Source organism: Lissotriton helveticus, chromosome 12 (assembly GCF_964261635.1).
Source record: "Lissotriton helveticus chromosome 12, aLisHel1.1, whole genome shotgun sequence".
Classification (NCBI taxonomy): Eukaryota; Metazoa; Chordata; class Amphibia; order Caudata; family Salamandridae; genus Lissotriton; species Lissotriton helveticus.
The window spans coordinates 603,960,376-603,979,876 of record NC_136073.1 but is presented as its reverse complement, the minus strand read 5'-3'; the positions used below and the strand labels follow the sequence as shown (position 1 = coordinate 603,979,876).

At 40.4% G+C, this 19,501-nt stretch overlaps 1 protein-coding gene across 1 annotated transcript in view; it reads left to right on the top strand.

Annotated features, from left to right (window-relative positions):
• Positions 1-215: 215 nt before the first annotated feature.
• Positions 216-19,501, top strand: part of LOC144799679 (coxsackievirus and adenovirus receptor homolog) — a 316,427-nt gene continuing 297,141 nt past the window's right edge. Inside the window, exon 1 of the mRNA XM_078671161.1 lies at positions 216-362. Within this exon, the coding sequence (XP_078527287.1) occupies positions 320-362 (43 nt within the window). The 5' untranslated portion in view covers positions 216-319. The remainder of the gene's footprint in view (positions 363-19,501) is intronic.

Sequence of the window (19,501 nt, the reverse complement as noted above, 5' to 3'; positions counted from 1 at the left end):
TTCTACTTCCGTTTATAAAGGCAGGGCCCGCGTGAGCGCTTCTGGGGAGAAGTGAACACTCAGCAGCTCGTCTCTGGGCGGCAGCCGGACTGAAACCGACAATTAATGCATGTCATACATTCGCCCTGCAGGTATCCCCATCTTGCTCAGAAGGTGCGCCCTGTTGCATCGCACAGGAACTCGCCAGGCAAGTAAAACCTCCCGGCCCGCTCTGCGGTGCTTGAAACTAGCGAGGTGCCCTCAGTCCAAACCGCACTCAGACAGCACTAGGCAGTCAAAACCAGTGGCAGCTGACATTGGCAAAGGGGCACGGGAGGAGATGGGTGACCACTGTCTGCTGCTGCTCCTGCTCTTCAGTCCAGGTAGGCCCGTTCAGGGTAGCTCTCTCGCGCACAGCTGATCCACTGAAAATGAAACCAAGGGGCCTGGTCGGGCCGTGTTTGTGGTATGTTGAGGAGTGGCATCGGAAGGGGAGGGGAGGCAAACATCCGGGATTTATCAATTGTGACTTCCCACTAAGTGTGCCCCACTTAAGGGAAGACAGTTCACTTCAAAAGACTGACATTCAATGTGTTTTATTTAATGTATGCCAAATCTTACACGATATATCAGTGGGTTAAAGTGCTTCCTGCGCAGGTCTTGCTGAGAGCTTGGTGTAAAAAAATTTAATGCCAGTAAAAACGTATCTGCGCCTCAAAAGTCGTCGGGTCCATGGATAGACGAATGAGATTAACATCTGTTAGGGGCAGTGATGGAACTTGAAAACATTTGGGGCCTTATTTACAAGTCATTTGCGGCCCCGGTACGTCACTTTTTCTACATGAAATTGTGAGCCACCGGAAACCCGTGAATTGGGGGTCAAGGTGTGGGGGTCAAGGTGTGGCAGAGGAAAGAAGGTGGAGTCAGGGGTGGCGGAGCTTGAAAAGCAGTCTGACGTTTAAAAACAATCTGCTGCGAATAAATAACAACAAGGACATATGTGACAGTAAATCTGTTCTAGATTTTAGCTCACAAAGGGGCTGCATTTTAACATATCTTCCAGGGTTAAGACACCTACTGCAGACATCATTGTGCGCCAGCAATTTTGAGGGGATTAAAATGTGGTAAAATGATGTGTTTTGTCCAGTCACAGTTTTCACTCATAAGTAGCATAGAGGGTTAATGTGCCTGCTGCAAAGCACATTTTGTAATAAGCAGATCACAGATTTTTATTTTTATTTTGATAGGGAGGCGGGCTACTTCTTTTGACACTGGGGTCATTTTGTGACTTCCAATTCATAAATTGCAAGCCTTATAATATAGGACAGTGCTCGATTTACCAGCATCAAGAAGCTGCATGCAAACTGTAAATCTTGGCGTTAGGACCTTATTGTTCTTTCTCCAATCTGTTGTTATTCTAAGATTGCAATGAAGGTTCATTTGGAAAGTAATACAGTCTTAGTACAGACAAACACTTTGTTTCTCTCGACCGTTGGATGATATGTGAATCTTACACCTTATTATGTATATCTCTCGTTGTCCTATGTAACATTTCCTATACATTGATTTACACTTGTGTATGATTTATTGTGCCTCTGTTTGGAATGTGAAGCCCTCTGACACCGTGCACTGGGATGAGTAGTGCTATAAAAGAATAACAAAAAAAAGTAGGTGCCTTTTACATCAATATTTGTGTAATTACTCATACAGATGGATAAATCTTGCATTCTTACAATGGGAACACATTTCTTACTTACGAAGTAGAATAACGTTTAAAACCTGCTTTCAAATAATAGTTTCTCTCAAGTACTTATGAAGTGGTAACACGCTGGACGCCCTTGTTTTCTTACATTGGTTTGATATCTAAGTGTTAGACTCCAGATAGCTGCCATTCAGTATTATACTCAAACAAAAGGAGGGCTGATAGACCTTGGGATCAAGAGTTTGTTGTGGGGCCAGTTGGAAGTGTGAATTAGAAAGTCTCCTCACTGCCTGCACATTGCTGCTCTGAACACATCCAGCACGTTTCCCTGGATCGGCCGGATCCATGATTTGGCCACAATTAGCTGCTGGAAACAGGATCCGCAGCGATCCACCAACTTTCCAGCACCAATTAGGAGTGATATGAAACCTCAGTGAGTTAAAAATGTACAAATGATAGATATTGCCACTTTCTTAAAATCATTTTTATTCCTGGTCTTATTTCAGCAGAAAAGATAGGGCCAAAGATATACAGAAATCTGCCTGTGTTTTTCAGGGTTATTCTGTAGAGGCCATGCATAGAACATGGGTGTTGTTTCACCAAAATGTAGGGGTAGCGGAAGCGACATCACAGGACGTGACATATGATCCATGAACCAGATTTTTTACATGAAGGCATCTCACATGCCCCCTCACATGCATTCTTATTCAGTCACACTCACTCACATTCGCTCATAATCTCACTCATACTGAGTCATACTTACCGGACATCAGCACCAGGTTTCCTAATGCTTTGGATAGTGTTTGCATCACTTTTGTGATGTAAAACCAATGCAAAGTGTTAGGGTGGGATTTACTATCCAGTGTAAATCCTGATTTGTGTTTGATAGTATTGCAAAGTAATACAAAATTGTGCTAGGCATTATTTTGCGTCAACTGGGCATTTTATGGATGGTACATTGGCGTTCCCATGCAGCCACCTATGGGTTTTGACACAAATAACTATCTACAAACATTGGCACAGAGGAATTAGCTCTAAAATCTTACAACAGCTCGAGGAAGGCATAACGAGGAGTATTGTTGTCATTTCTTCTTGTTTTTCCAACATTGCATGTGTGCTGTATTGTACAGCACACACATACAGTAGGAAATGCCTTAAAGGATAGATTTTGTATTGGAATGTACCCCCTCCAGTACAAAACCTATGCTTCAGAGACAAGGCGCAAGGATGTGTGCTTTGGTACTTGCCAGACAAAAGTGCACCAGCGCACATGGAGAGAAGCAATGCATCATATTTCAGTAGATAGAGTGCATTTTGTCTCTCCCTTTGAAGCAGTGCAGCACAGCATCTATGGTACAGCATTGCCTTCCATCTAAGAAAAGTATACTTGGGTCTCAATTTCATGCAATCTCACTTACTACCTGTCACTGAATCTTACTCACTTCCACCTACACACACATGCTTCCACATACAGGCACATGCTCACACATACACATACTCTTATCTCACATAAACACACTCTGCCCCATTGTGTTTGGCACACTGAGGCCAGGCGTTGAAAGTTTAGGGCCAGAGGTCAGAACAGAGAAGTTTTAAGGCATTGGCAAAGTGGGCTCTGGCCCAGGGTCCAGCCTTTTCAGGCCAACCCCCCCCCCCCCCCCCCAAATCCTCCATAGAGCCAGCTATGTTATCCACACAGTCATGCCATGATTACCGTGAATGATTTTTAAGCATATATTGTTTCAAAACCATGTATCTTTCATTTATTTTTAACATGGGTAATGTGTGGGAGTCTATTACAGATGTTTGGCAGAGAAATGTTTTGTTTAGGTTTTTTGACACCATGCAACGTTCGTTATCAAAAAGATACTTTTAGTTCAAAGCAAGACCTCACATATGAGAAATGGAAGTGGGTCTCAGAGATTATTTGCTACAGTATTACTGAGCTGCTGCTATGTGACAATATTGAAAACACGCATTACTCCCTGAATATTGTACGGAAACATATTTCGAATTTGGAGGGTGTGCCTGTGCAGTGTCAGTGACCCACGCCAAAGAGGACGTCAACAAGCTGAAATTGGATCGTAAAATCAAAGCTGTGGCTGACAGAGTCCCTAAAATATGTTTGGCCAAAGGCTCCTAAAATCCTTAAAATGCCCCTGGGTGACAAGGGGCAAACCAGGGATGGCAGTTGCGACCCCTTGTGACCCCTAAACGACGTCCATGGCATGGATACAAAGTTGAGAGAACTCGTAACGTGTTTGTTCTACATGGACTTGGGAGGACTTCCGTGCATTACTGAGTAAATTAAGCGTCCTTCTTATCAGACGTACTTCAGAGACCCAGCAATAAAGTAAAGAAAAACTGCAGTTTGAGCTTCTGTTGATAACCGAGCCCATCTCCATCCATCCACTGGTTAAGAAGTCATGTGAAGGCTGTTGCATCTCATTATCGTGGTCGGAATATCAATTTACACATATAACGCGATGCGATCGGCTCTGAAATATTGTCCTAACGTCGTTAATAATCTAGAAACTATACTTGCCTTGATGATGTTTCGGGGACGGATATTGTTAAGACATTTGTGTAAGTCGATATGTCTGAGGTTGCCAAATTGACGTGCAATTCAGAAGAGCAGGGCATCAGTGATGGTGGGAGATGGGTGGGGACAAGACGTTTGTTCAGAATGTGTGAATTATGACTGGATGATGTCACCTGAGGTTAAATACTGGAAAAACAACACCCGTGCCAAACCCACAGCCAGCGCCACCCTTAAACAGTAAAACGGAACTTGTAAGAAATAGTGACAAATGAGATGATGCATTTGTGAATATTTGGGTTCACAGTTAGTGTTTTGTGCAAGCACATTATATGTTTAACACATTGGAGTTTAAACTGTGCTATTGCATCGAATTGACTGAAATCACCCCCAGGAAACACATTTCTACTAAATAAAAAAGTTTTCAATGCACTGAATGCCATTTTCTTCGGAGTGGGTGTACTTGATAGTGTGAGCAGTGGTTAAATATTAGTGCAGCAGCCCAAGGTTTGTCTTTGGAGCCTGCCTCTGGCGCTGCTGAGTGTTGGGGTTACCAAATACCAATGCTGCCTAGCCTGGATTCCCCCTAATGTTCTTTCTTTCACCATCCTACACTTCCTTTCTATTTATCACATTCTTCAAGGTTTGTTTTCAGTTCTGCTTTCTCTGTAAGCATTAGGCTAAATTCTTTATCATTTTAAGAGATCTGATAAAAAGCCAACTCCTTAACTCATGACTCCTATCACTATAATAGTGCTAACACCGAAAACAGTTTGAGTATTGTTAACTATTTAACATAAAGGCGTTTTAAACAGTACATTTAACTTATTTTGTGTGATAGAGAAGGTCTTCAAGATTGAGGAACAACTTTTGAGTTGAGTCCTAGTCAATCTTGACTTTTGTTTGTCGTGGCACTAAGGGCCATATTCTCAATGAAGTGGCCGAGAGAGGCGTTAGCTTGCTTGGCTTAACGCCTCTCTCCGCCACTTCAGAAACGCGAGGCTTCACTTTATTCTCAAGGACATGGTGCAGCCTCGCATTTCCCCCTGAGATGGCGCTAAGTTTCACAACTTAGCGCCAACGCAGGCACCCTTGCACCAGAATGCAAAGGTGTCCGCAAGCAGGGAGGTTTGTTTATGTACAGGAAGGTGGGATTCAAATTGTAATTTCAGTAAATATTAATACGTTATTAGTACAAATAGAAAAGGCTATGCTCTCTTTGCTATTTTTCTAATAGGCACTTGGACTTTTTGGCTCTAAGTTACAGAGGCATGCAGCAGTACATAAAAGAGAACCCTGTAGTACTAATTCCTGTACTCACAAATGCATTTGTGAATCAGCCTCTCAGTTTTTAAACCTATACTTATTGCCCATTATTCAACCATCTGCAGATTTACATGCTTGTAATTTGTTGAACATGCTTCTTCTAATGCCTTCTCACAGTTCAGTGCAAAATTCCCATGTTTTATTAATCAAAATGATCACTTAAATGGTCTTTTCATTATTTTGAAGTAATTTGCCTAGTTCTAGGCAAAGAGGAGCAGGAATGTGCCAGAGAGGTAATACAACCACTTACTATATAAATTATTTAATTGAGAATAATTGGATGTACATTTTAGCTAGACAAATATCCTGAAAATCAGACATGGTTTGGCACTTTCACATATTTTTTGCAACTAAATTCAAACTTAAAGCTACATTAATCTGAGCCTCTGTCTAACTTTTCACATGCAAAATTTGCTTCACAAATAAATTTAAAGGCAACTGGATTTATGTTTTTGTGTTAAAAGTGGTGAGCTGTTTTTTCTTTATTTCGGCATGTGAATGACTGAGGTTGAGGATGAAAGATGACACTCAAGGACCTGATATGTAGAACAATAGATATTTAGATTTGTGATCACTGCAAATCGATGCCTTTGTCTACGTTGTGATGAGTTTCACAAGAGTGTTCATATGAGTGTAGAGTCAGTGTGGCTTCTTCAGGAGCATGTTGATAGGAGCATGTTTGTGTACTCTATATGCATAGCTACATCTAACTTACTACACACACACACAAACACCCCACACACACAGGCACACACACATATATATACATATATATATGTATATATGTATATATCTTGGTTCGCTGCTCTCTTTCATTCCAATTTTTTTCTAAAAGAAGACGCGACCACAAAATCTGTGCGATCAAATATATATATATCCATCTATAGATGGTCAAGGTCTTATACAGTGGTGTTCAGCACTGTGTAGTTTTAGTTAGGACCTAGCTACCATAGGAAATAGATTTTTTGTTTTTCAAATAACTCTGGTGCTGTTTGATACATTTTCAAAAACTTTCCCCTTAAAAAGTTAATCTACTTCAGCTCCTGCAATGAAAATTTCAGGTGATCTGTTAAGCGAAAGCCGCAGCAAAAAGGTGCGTGGGGGGGGATATGGGGGTCAGGGGCGGTGGACGGAAGCAAAATAAGATTTCCCCTTGCAATTTCAATAGAGCATTTTAAACACTGCTTCAGCCAAAAGGTCTGAACGGAATTACACCAAATTTGCCAGAAAGCCAGATATTTACCCAGAAAAGGTGATTTTTGTGATTTGGTGTAAATCTGTTCAGTAGTTCCGCAGGCAAGAAACTTCAAACAATGGAGCAATTTGATTGGCCATAGGGACTTTTTTACCATCAGCCGCCTCACACTAGCAGGAGCAAGAAGCTCCAGCGAGTCCTGTGGCAGCCGGTGCTCTGGTTGTCTGGTCTTCACATGAAGAGAAATGTTGCAGCTGCCATTACAGGACATGTGGGTCGAGAAAAAAATGAAAGATAAAGCATAGGGAAGCATGGTAAGGCTACCCTGACGACCTGGATCTTGGGATGGTATCCCAGAGGCATCCCACTAGAGCTAAATTAAAAAAGAAATTGGCGGTGCTGCGATTCCTTGAAAATCTTCCACAAACTATTATGGGCCCCTGAGGTCCTGAGAGAGTCACACAGGGTGGGCTGGCTGCGGCAAGAGTGCTGTGGGACAGGGCCGGACTGGGAACCACAACCGGCCCTGGCAAAGTGCTCGGCCGGCTCCCCCTCCCCACTCGGGGGGGTTAGAGGTGCCGCCGAGCTCTTTGCCGGGGCCGGTTTTCGGCCTATTTTGGTACATGGCCGATTTTGCAGCTATACTGCAAAAACGGCCCTGTAACAAAAAAGGCCCCCAGGGACCCAAAACTGGCCCCCACCCGTGCGGCGCACCGAGGGATTGCCCTGTGCCCGCTATGGCCAGTCCGGCCCTGCTGTGGGATAGTAATACCATTTAAATAAAAAACGGGGTCCTGCAACTTACCCATGCCATGCACAGTCCAAGGCAGCCTCTTGCTGGGTTGGGTGCACAGTTGGGCACAACACTGTGCGTGGCGAGAGCAGAAGTTATCGTTACTTCCATCAACTATAAATAGTGAATTTCATTTTTTTTATTGAAAATGGCCATTTATACCAAACTATAACGTCACTCAAATCTTAGGTTTTTTTCAGTGACTATACGGATAGTTATAGTTATGTCAGCTGTTCCATAGGAATAGTGTTTTTTGTGTTGTTAATAATTTTGACCCTGTTTCACTTATCTTCATTAAGCTATCCAGGAAAGTCTTACTTTTGACTAGTATGTGCATGGAAAGAGTTGGGATGATCTGTTGAAATCAGTAGGAAGTTTCAAAATAAAGAACTTTGATGAACATCAGAGGAGATTTTTGTGGGGCTGATGATCCTTTGGTGGATTTGCATTTTGTAAAACGTCCTACAAGATAATATGGAGTTTTTCGAATGTCGCATTAGAGAATGGTGCAGGAGGTGAAGGCTCCGAGTGATATTGCCCTCATAACCTGAACTGTGGAATATTATAAGGTGTTGTGAGATGTCGCATAGGCATGCGAGACCTAAGTTAAACCTAGTGTTGTGTTGTGGTTATTGTACATACAGGAATGTCAGTCCACAGATAGGAATGTTGAGTGGTATGCGTACATGTAGGGAAATAATCAGAGTACTGGTGAAATGAAACCAAAAAGCTGGAATGTGGGTTCAAATTGAATGCATTTATTAATTATAAGCTTATTCTACTGGGCAGAAAATTACGATGTCTCTGTTTATGGGAATTTATAATATTTGAGAAAAATTGAACGCTGGTCATAGAAGGCAAAGTGATATGAGTGCATTTTTAGAAAATGTCAAGCAGTGTTATTACGAGACTGAAAAGCTGGAATATTCCATATTCTGCCCATGGGACAATGCTTCTAAACAGACTTTGCTTCATTTTATCTATTTTTACAAATAGTATTCACAATATTCTAAGTTGTTTTTAACCTCTATTATAAAGAAAGAACTGGTATGGCCTAAATCAATGCAGACCCACTTTTAGATTATTATTACTTTTACATAATGATGAAGTATCTTTTAATGTAGGCGCATTTTTAAAGGCTGCCAAGCGGGCAAGAACTCTGATGGACTGATGAGATATGCTGCTGCAATTTGATACTGTACAAGATATTATTTTTCGTTTTAGCTGAGGCATTTTGTGTACTGGACACATTTTTATTTTTATTGTTATGATGTACAATGTTGTTATCTTTTCATTTTTGTGAATAACTTTTATGGCTGCCGCAATGCTGCCTAATAAAGTTTTTAATTGAATTGAATGACAAATCTGTTGTAGGTGGGTAGAAAGTGTTCTTCCTGAAGGGTACCCTAATTACCAAATATGAGTATTGTTTTTAGACTGATTGCACTCATAGTTACAACCCAGTCTCATGTACACAGAGCTGGTCCCAAATACAAGGCACCATTATGGGGATGCCAGGTTGTCCCATCACCATGACATTTTTACTCAGTGCTGAGATTTGCAGGCACATGCATCAATGTAGGCTTTTGCGATTCCTTAATTGCGATTATTAAGGAATCGCAATTAAGGAATTACAAAAGCCTATGCATGTAGTAATCGCTAAAAATTAGCGATTCCCAAACATTCCTCAATTGCGACTGGCTAATTGTGAGTTGCAATTAAGGAATGCCTTCCCATTCATTCCTATGGGCCTACAGGCCCGTAGGAATGAATGGGAGATTGCATGCGCAATTTGCGAGTACCAATAGGTACTCGCAAATTGCGCATGCAATTTCAAGGCTGCAAGGGTGTCAAAAGGACACCCTGTTGCACCCCTGAAATTGATCTGTGCATGCATGTTGCACACACACATGCCCCAAGTGCATGTGTGTGTGTGTAACCTACGACTTTGAAAAATGCACTTTAGTGCATTTTTCAAAGTTTTTGCAAATTACCATCAAGTACAAATTGATGGTAATTTGCGCCCCCTAAAAGCAAAATCGCAATTTGCGATTCCATCATGCATTGCATTTAAGGAATCGTAATTTGCAATTCCTTAAATTCAATCGCAATTTAAGAAATCTCAATATTTAGCAATATCTTAAATTGCAAGAGGCTGACAGGTTGATGTATCGCAGAAGGCCTTTTTTCAGGCACAAACTGACGATTTTTGCGAATCACACCGTTTGCGCTCGCAAAAATGGTTGATGCATTGACCTTATAGTAACTAATATTATGTCCCCTCTATTAGGGTAGCAAACATTATTCCCTCATCCTCATATAAACAGGAGTATGTCTAAACCAATTAGTCCATTAATGGAAATCTATGGTATGAAGGTCCTAAGTTCAGCGCTCTACGGAGCAGAACTCTGGGGGTTTGCAAATGTATCATCATAGTCATTAGCCGAAAATTCCTTTTTTCGGAAGGCTACCAGTGTCCCAAAAAGGACTCTAATTTACCCACTGTTGCTGGATCTGGGTAGAAAAGCTGTACACAACCTGGCGAAACTTCGACCTCTTCTATACTGGAGAAGACTATGGTGTACGGCTGAGCTCGCTCATTATGCTAATGGCCTTAAAGATGCAATGGCTACAGATCGATTCCATAAGATCAGATGGCTGAAGGAAATCAGGGTGCTGCTGGAAAACCTTGGCTTGCACGAATTGTGGGCCGATCCCGGCAATGCCTCATTTCCTTCTAAAAAGATCTTGAAGGAGATGTACTGGGATAAGATCATGGTTACAGCTTGCACAAACAGTTCAGTAAGACATTTGACTGGTCGATTTCTCGAATTTAAGATTAGGCCTATATTTGAACAGTATTGGGATCTAATTGAAAAACAATTAGATAGAAAGCTCTGATTTCAACTGAGGGTCGGCACATTACCCGTTAGGTCATTTACATGCAAATGAGCAGGGGCCGCTGAGAAGGTGTGCCCAAAATGTAATGAGGTACAAGAAACAATCAGCCATCTGTTGTTTTTTTGCCCGCTGTATAAGAAACCTCGTGCCATGTGTAAACTGTTTGGTTTTAGCAGGCATGAAGAGGCACTGAGAGTATTAACAACGGACTCTTCTCCAATAATTGCAATTGCTGTAGCCAAATTTTTGGGCTGGGCCTGGATTATTCGGATGAAGGCACTTTGCTAGGGCTGTTTTATGGTTTTAATCCCACAGTGCTGCTTTTGTACTGTATTACCCGCAATGAATTGGGGCTTCAGAACATTTGATGTATATTGCTGATGATGAACTTGTTTTATTAATTTTAACTAGAGCCTTATCCGGTAGTTAATTGAGGTTTAATAATATTTTTTAAATTGTTTTAAAATTTGCAATATTTATTGTCTTAAATGTCTGTATGTTGTGCTTTTATGACAAATCTGTTGAATAAAGCTTTTGAACTGAACAGGAGTATATAATCATTTGGAGCAGTGGTTCATAACCTGTGGTCTTGGGACCCTTGGAGATTCTACAAAGCCTACTAACTGGGGCCACAGCTGCTTAGAAAATGAAATAATATTAACAGATTAATAACATGTATATAAATAAAGAAGCACAATTGAAAATTAAAATGTTAAAAGCTTTATGTGAATGTGCACACATTTGACAATGGAGGAAAAAAATTAAATTAGTATCCTCAGATTAATTCATGGGAGCAGTCAAATGCATCCATAGTATGGATGGTAATTGTCCTCAGTTGAATTTAGAAAAGCTCCATCCTTCCCATTTTGATTTATTTGTTGTATTTGTTTATGAATTCAATAAATGATTCCATCATGTATGTATGTACTTGATGAATGCTTGTTTTTGTATTTTTGTGTGTATTGTTTTGCCATTCAAATAAGAAGAAATGCTAATGATGGGATCTTCTGCTTCTAGTAATGACTCGGTTGGGTTCTCCGGATTCAAATAATGATTCAGTAGGAGTGCCATTAGCTGAACGATGGAACACATTTTTCAGATAAAAGAGAAACGTTTCTTTTTGTACGATCCTGTCTGCAATGTGCTAACTTGAATAGTTAAAATGACATATCCAATCCTGATTCCTGGGCTCACTACACTTTACCTGATGCTTAATTTGTGCTGCTGGTTGCAGGTGTTTGGCCCCGGCACTCATTTTTGGGGAACACGACTCGTTATTCATCAAAGAAAGGGAAGAATGGGACAAATAAGGAAGAAGGGAAAGCTAGGAAGAGTATGACAAAGGGTGAATGTAAATACTAAATCTCCAAGAGACAGGATGAGAAAGGTGTGTGAAGAAAGAAGTTGAATCAAGAATGGTTCATCTTGGTAGTCATCATCCAGGGCATTCAGCAACACCCAAGACAGCCTCATAAGAAAAACATCTGCCCTCACTATTCAAAATAAATAAATAAATAATTAAGCATTGAAGCTCTCCGTATTTGGAAAAAACAACAGAGAAGTATTCAGGAACTTCCTACTATGAGTGTAGGATTAAGTGAACCATGTACTGGCTATGATTCAGTTACTTTTCTTATCTGCCTCGGCACAAAATTTTGTAAAATTAGGAAAGTCCCCCAGGCCTTCTTCTTCAAAATCAAATGCTTTTCCACTGGACGGGAGGCGCCTGCTCTTCTTTATCAGACTATGTGTGACCGCCATAAACGCGAAATCAGTGGAGGAGTTTTGGGTGGCTGCATCCATTCTGCTAATGCTGAGATCTAATTGTCTGTTATGAGCGGTATAAGCAATTATTTCCGAAGAAGGTACTAGAAGCGGCAGGGGAAAAAACATTGATTATTTTTGTTTACAGTCACATTTTCCAAGGCCAGCTTAAATAATTCTAATGAGATGCCCATGGTTCCACATCTTGAACTTTGAAATTGTCTTCCCAGTCGAACATGTTCAATATTTCCTTATTAGATGATGGGCCCAATTTTTGTTCTAAACTTCAAAACATTAATTTCATCTTGAATTAACTCATATTAAATTAAGGTTAAGAGGTTAAAGTATTTACATTTTTGTTATTAGGAGCTGGAAATCTTCCTGCCTCCCCTGTGTGCTGGTGTGTACTCCTCGCTTTAACATCCAATACACAGCACCACGTTATCTATGGGTTAAAAGGCAAGTTGTTCTCTAGAATAAATAATTTTCCAGCTGTAGAATATGTTATCACTGGGTAAATGTTCCAGTCTAATGTGCAGATTCCTTTTCCTCATTTGTGCATTCACTGTTGTAAATGCTATCCTTATCCTTTCATTTCATACGGAGTAATACCATAATCATTGGGTTCTATTCTGAAGCATATTTGTGTTTTAGTATAGCTACAATTATCCCAAGGAAAGGGGCAAGAGTATTGCAAATTTACATTATACCCTATCTGGATTTCCCTGGGATACCCAACTCTGCGTTCAGTATTTAACTTGTGTAAATATATTGTCCACTAAAGTAGCCCTAACTACCATGTAAACCAAATCAAGAGGTGAAGTCTGCTCAACATCCTTCCAATTTCTATAAAGCAACTCAGACATGTACTTAAGGCCGACTAGTAAGTATCACATATATGCAAAATATTCCACAGCAGATAGTAAGCACTGTGGATGCATGTCATTAAATTGGGAATCGTCAATCGAGGACTCACACTGTGCATTGTTGGGACTGATTGTGAAGCATAAGGAGGTGGAGCCTCAGGAGACACAGGAGCCGGAGGAGCAGTGGAGCAGCAGTGGAGTATGGTGCTACAAGCCGCAAGTAGCAGGCCCCCACAGATTTGCCGAGCCTAGCACCCTAAGTCTATTCTGGACGCTCCAACCAGCCGGGCTCCGCAACACCCCCACATTACCCTGCCACAGTATCCTGCCACAACACCTCGCCAGCGAGCACGGAGATCCATAGCAGAGTCAGAGCCGTAGCAGCGGATCAACTATGTGCCTGACAGGGAACCGAGTTTGAGCTGGAATTGAGCGCATACCCCTGTGTGGGTGAGTGCAGTGAGCGCAGCCCCATCAGACTGTGGCCGTAAAGAGTCTGCCTCAGGCGGAGGTGGCCTGGGTAGCACTGGGTGCGTCCTGCATACGTCTGTAGAGCCCCGCTCACCTGGTTTTCAAAATATTCAATACTGACACTTCTGGCACCTGGTTCCTAACGCTTTAATACTGACATTAACATTGTCATTCCCGCCATTTGCACACCTCTACTCCGTTCTGCCCCACCCAGCTTTAACCTCCCTCTCCCTTGTCATTGCTGCAGGGGGGACCGAGTAAATCTTTGTACTTTATTACCTGCCCACTGCTATAGTGATGCCCACTAAAGGACCTTAGGGGGTAGCAATAGGAAATGTACAGGATAGCGACCCCCTAGAGAAGCACAGACCTAGTTTTCTGCCATACGCCGCACAGCAAAATCACAGGAGACAGGAGGTAAACAGGGGGGTAAAGTCTATGTAAGACAAGGCAAAGGATAGAGGGTCAAAAGCAGGATGGTGACAACTGTAGCAATAATGCAAATATAACCAATTATACAACCAGGCCAAAGGAACCTATAAGGAGGTGAAAAGAATCTTGGGATTATAGTGATTCAGTTCAGGGCACAAAGCTGTGAAAGGGAGCCTGAAAGGAGAATCAAGTCTAAAGAATGCGCAGGACGTGAAATACCGTTGGTGCAGTGGAAAAGAAAGAGTCAAAGGAGAACCAACGTCAAACCTGTAAGTGAAGGGGAATATCAATCATCAATTAACTTGCAAGTTCAAGCGAAGAGGCTCAGACAGGAGTCCCCAGCCTCCACTGAGGACACTTTAATACACCGGTTAACCCTGTTTCAGAACTCCATGTTTGCAACATGGCCCAGGATCCCGATAATTCCTTCAAAATTCACCTTTATGAAGGATAAGGTGTGGCTCTGTACCCTACAAAGGAGGAGGTCAAAGAGATTCTCCCTGCGCTGCATCCCCTTTAAAACCTAGTCCAGCACGAACTAGGATGCTTCGTACAGACCTGGACAAAACCATTCCCAGCACTCAAAACTCTGAACCAGTACAATCATTCTACCTAAATCCTACTATCACCCGACTTCAACAAATTTGACAAACGAAGAACAAGCAGAGAGGCTATCACAGATACAAGATTCTCCATCACAAGGGGAGGAGGTACAGTTGACAGACTGGACCAGTTGCTCAACAAACTCCAGTGGGCATAATTCTAGTACTGACACACCTCGAGATAATCAAATAATAACACAACAGATCAACTCACCGGAGAAAGAGTATTGTTCCCCGAAACTGGTACGTTCCACAGATGGCGGAGAAAGTCAGTTGGTAGCTCAAGCCCTGATACATGGCTCAACATCTAGTTTAACCTCCAGCCTTCCACATACAATCACCCCTGCGACCTTAGAAAACAATTGGCAGGCCCCCCAAACCTCGATAGTCAGCCCCCATTTAAATATGGGGACATGGGAGCAACTCTTCAGGACACTAGATACCACCGCCAAAGGAAGTACAATACCAATCTACTAAGTTTGATATCCAAATATCACTTCTTCGGACCTTAGCCCAGTACATTACAACCATAGACTCGCGCTTCGACAGGCTGAATTCAACTATAAGAAGTTTTCTCCTGGAAGTGCAAAAGCCTAAAATGCACTCAGGCTGCCCCTCTATCTCGTCAACAGAAAACAACAAAGACTGTATTTGTGCTACCCTAATGGCAAAATTGACGACTGCCTTACCCTCAATAGTAGGTAATCTATTACAGGAAGTCAAATTGACCAGGGAGGATCAAACTCAGGATAAAAATTCCTCTAGTACATCGCAATCTAGGGCTTTGAGTACTACAGACTCTAAAACTCAGTTAGTACCGGGATGCTGGATAAATCAAAAGACCTCACAACTGTTAGCAATTCAACCTCTTGGAAGAACACAGTGGTTTTAAATGCGGAGATCCATTCGGCACACAGGAAAGCGGAATCCACAATCATGGTAGATAATGTCCCCATGAGACAAGAAGAAAAGAATACCTCAGGCTTGAAAACTGTACTCAATCTCCCTGCTGTCCAGGGTATTAAGTATTCACACCTACCAGCCCCTTTGTCTAAAAGAACCAAGAAGCGATTATAGAAACAGAATAAAAAACAACTTCAAGACAGACAACGATATTAGACACATATTTCTGTCTTAATCAACAGAAATCATATAAAAGGCAACAAGAAGCTGAAAATTCTGCGCTGGTGAACTCTGATCTTAGTTTCACTTCTGAAATCACAAGCGGCGCTCAACAAAGTAATCACCTAATAATTTAGTTCATGAATGGTAATTAAATATGAATTTAAGTCAAGTAGCACGTGCAACATCGGGGGCAGCCTCTGGGATGCTTCAAAAGCATAGGGATGGTCGGCAACAGTAAGGATTTGGCCCCTCCGTCAGTGGAAGGCGAAAAAGTAGTAGTGAAAGATCGAACACCATCAGCAGACAAGAAACGAAAAGTAACAGAGAGCCCCGCGCCCCAATATCAGAAATTGTACAAAAAGAGAGCACTCCAGGTATCACGATAACAACAAAAAAAATATATACGTCTAGGCACACCGCAACATATGTTGGTACAAAATGATGAGACACGAACAACAATATGGCATCCCGACTTTGTCTCACAAGGAAATGGAGATACACTGAACCAAGGCATTATAATAAAATTACTAGCTGCACACGCAAAGCTCTGTCACTTGGAGTCCAAAGAAATTGCATCGATTCATTTCATACCCTCTGATATTTTCATTAACAAAGAAGCAACAGCAGTAACCTGGACTAGTTCAGCAGCACGTCACATCTATGAAAATCAAAAGTCACTAGCAGAATGGAGGATTCTGATCTCCCGCCCCAAACACGTTTGTTACCTGGTTGTCTTAACGAACAAAGAATACACCAATTAGAGAGTGGCACAAAGCAGTTTAAACGAGAAAATAGTAAACTACGGCAAGATATGGAAATTAATCAGATACAGCTGCCAATGCTAAGAAAAGCGTCTGGCCCTTCATGATCAACACCACCAATTCATCACCAATCATTAACCATCTTTAAATCGAATAATACTGGCAGACAATGCACTTTAGTAGCCCCTCTGATAGACCCTCAAGAGGAGAACTGGGACTGGCTTGTGTGATGTCTTCTTCAATAGCGAACAGCAGACAATAATACAGGTAAGAGTCTTCTTTATTAACACCTTCACCGACAACTACATAAACTGTTATGAGGTACAGTCTGGGTTCTAATCTCACATTGCTCCCGCTGAGGTCATCACATTCCAAGGGGGAAAAAATAACATAGAGGCTAAACTGTCACACTAAGAGGCTAAACTGACACACTTCTCCTCCGCATACAAATAAAAGGAAATGAGATAGTAAAGAAAAGAGTGAAAAATTATAGGAGTAGATGGTGAGACTATTAAGCTACAAAATCTCTTAGATATGCCGGTCTCTTAACAACTCTACTACTCTTCCTCATAGCTTCATAACCACCTTCAGGAAGCCTTTGAGAACATAGTCCTTGTAAATTATTTGACATGAGATCACACCCAACTTGGACACCAGAACATTCTTTCGGACTTGAGACAACCACTATCCTGTTTTTGTTCCAAATGCGTCCATCATGTGTTTTAACCGCATTATTAAAACATTTCACCACTTGTAGTCTTCTGGTGAACATGGACCAATCAGCACAACCTTTAGGAGCCTTAACTTTAACAAAATCACCCACACCAACAGATACTTCACAAACATTTTTAGATTTGTCAAACATGACTTTCCTCTTCTCCAGTGCAACCAATACTTTGTTTCTCCAGCTTCCAGTGGTATTGTCTATGCAACCTTTTGACCAGTGCATCCAACCTGGATTAACCTTGGTAGAAGGTGCCCTACCTTTGAACAATTCAAGTGGAGATTTACCAGTGGTCGTGTGAGGAGACATGCGATATCCAGAAACTCTTCTGGACAACTCAAGTTTCCAATCCAAATTGTTAGCTTTAGCTAATTGGATACCCTCTTTGAGTGTCTTTATTACCCTCTCAATAGCTCCATTAGTTTCAGGATGGTATAGAGCAGAGGTTTTGTGTATTATGCCACACTCATGCAAGTAATTCTCCATCTCACGTGAGCAAAACTGCACACCATTGTCTGTTAACAAATAACGTGGAAAACTTTCACGTCTAAAAATATTGTCCAAAAATCTAATCACAGAGGCCGAGCAAATATCATGTACATATGACACCTCTACCCATGGTAACTAGACATAATATCGAATTCAAAATATAGAATAGCCATAATATCAAAGTCAAAATATAGAATGGACAAAATATCGAATGGACAGAATATAGTGGTGTAAAATATCGAATTGAAGGTAAGTAATATAATATCAATTTTTAAAATATAGAAAGTCAAAATATCAAAGTGTATAATATAGGTATTAAAATATATCGATTTTTTTTATAATATCACATTTTTTAAAGTGTTTTGTATGTTAGTATATGTGTGAAAAGTGTATATTATTTTTGTAATTTATTTTAAGTAATGAATTTTATGTTATTTAATTTTTGCGTAATTTAATTCTGTAGCGGGTTGTGGGTTTATAGGGGAATAGGGTGGGAAGTAATTTAATTATATTAAATTAAATATACATTTTTAGAAATTATTTATTATTTTTAATTTAATTTTGCGTTTTAGTTCTGTAGCAGGTTGTGGGTTTATAGGGGAATAGGGTGGGAAGTAATTTATTTGTAATTAATTAAATATTTGTATTTATTTATTGGTATTCATTTTGATTGGTAATTAGTTTTTATTAATTGATTAATTGATAATTATGTTAATTTTATTAATTTATTTTCCGTAGCGGGTTGTGGGTTTATAGGGGAATAGGGTGGGAAGTAATTTAATTGTAATTAAGTGAATAATTTTTATTTATTTATTGGTATTGATTTTTAATTTATTGTTAATTAATTGTTAAATGGTAATACATTTTTATTAATTGGTAATTCATTTGCATTAATTCATTAATTGACAATTAATTTATTTTCTGTACCGGATTGTGGGTTTATAGCGGAATAGGGTGGGAAGTAATTTAATTGCAATTAATTACATATTAAAAATACTTTTTGTGTATTGATAATTAATGTACTGTTCATTCATTTGTAATTGGTATTAATTTTTATTATTATTTAGTTTTTGTTATTGCAAATTAATTAGTTGTTAATTAATTATGAATAGGTAATTAATTTTAATAACTAATATTTAGTTGTATTTTTAATTGATTAATTATTACATGATATTAAATTGGTAATTACTTCTAATTAATTTTTTATTGGTATTGATATTTAATTTACTTTTATTAATATATTAAATCATTACTTTCCCTACTGTAAAATTCACTAGAGTGGGAATAGTAATTTTTACCCCTAGGCTATACAACGCTTTCCCTACTGTTGCACTCTCTAGAGTGGGAATAGTAATTTTTACCCCTTCGCTATCCAATGCTTTCCCTACTGTTGCACTCTCCGGAGTGGGAATAGTAATTTTTACCCCTGCGCTATCCAACGCTTTCCCTACTGTTGCACTCTTGGAGTGGGAATAGTAATTTTTACCCCTACGCTATCCATCGCTTTCCCTACTGTTGCACTCTCCGGAGTGGGAATAGTAATTTTTACCCCTACGCTATCCAACGCTTTCCCTACTGTTGCACTCTCTGGAGTGGGAATAGTAATTTTTACCCCTACGCTATCCAACGCTTTCCCTACTGTTGCACTCTCTGGAGTGGGTATAGTAATTTTTACCCTCCCGCTATCCAACGCTTTCCCTACTGTTGCACTCACTGGAGTGGGAATAGTAATTTTTACCCTCCCACTATCCAACTCTTTCCCTACTGTTGCACTCACTGGAGTAGGAATAGTAATTTTTACCCTCCCCTATCCAACGCTTTCCCTACGGTTG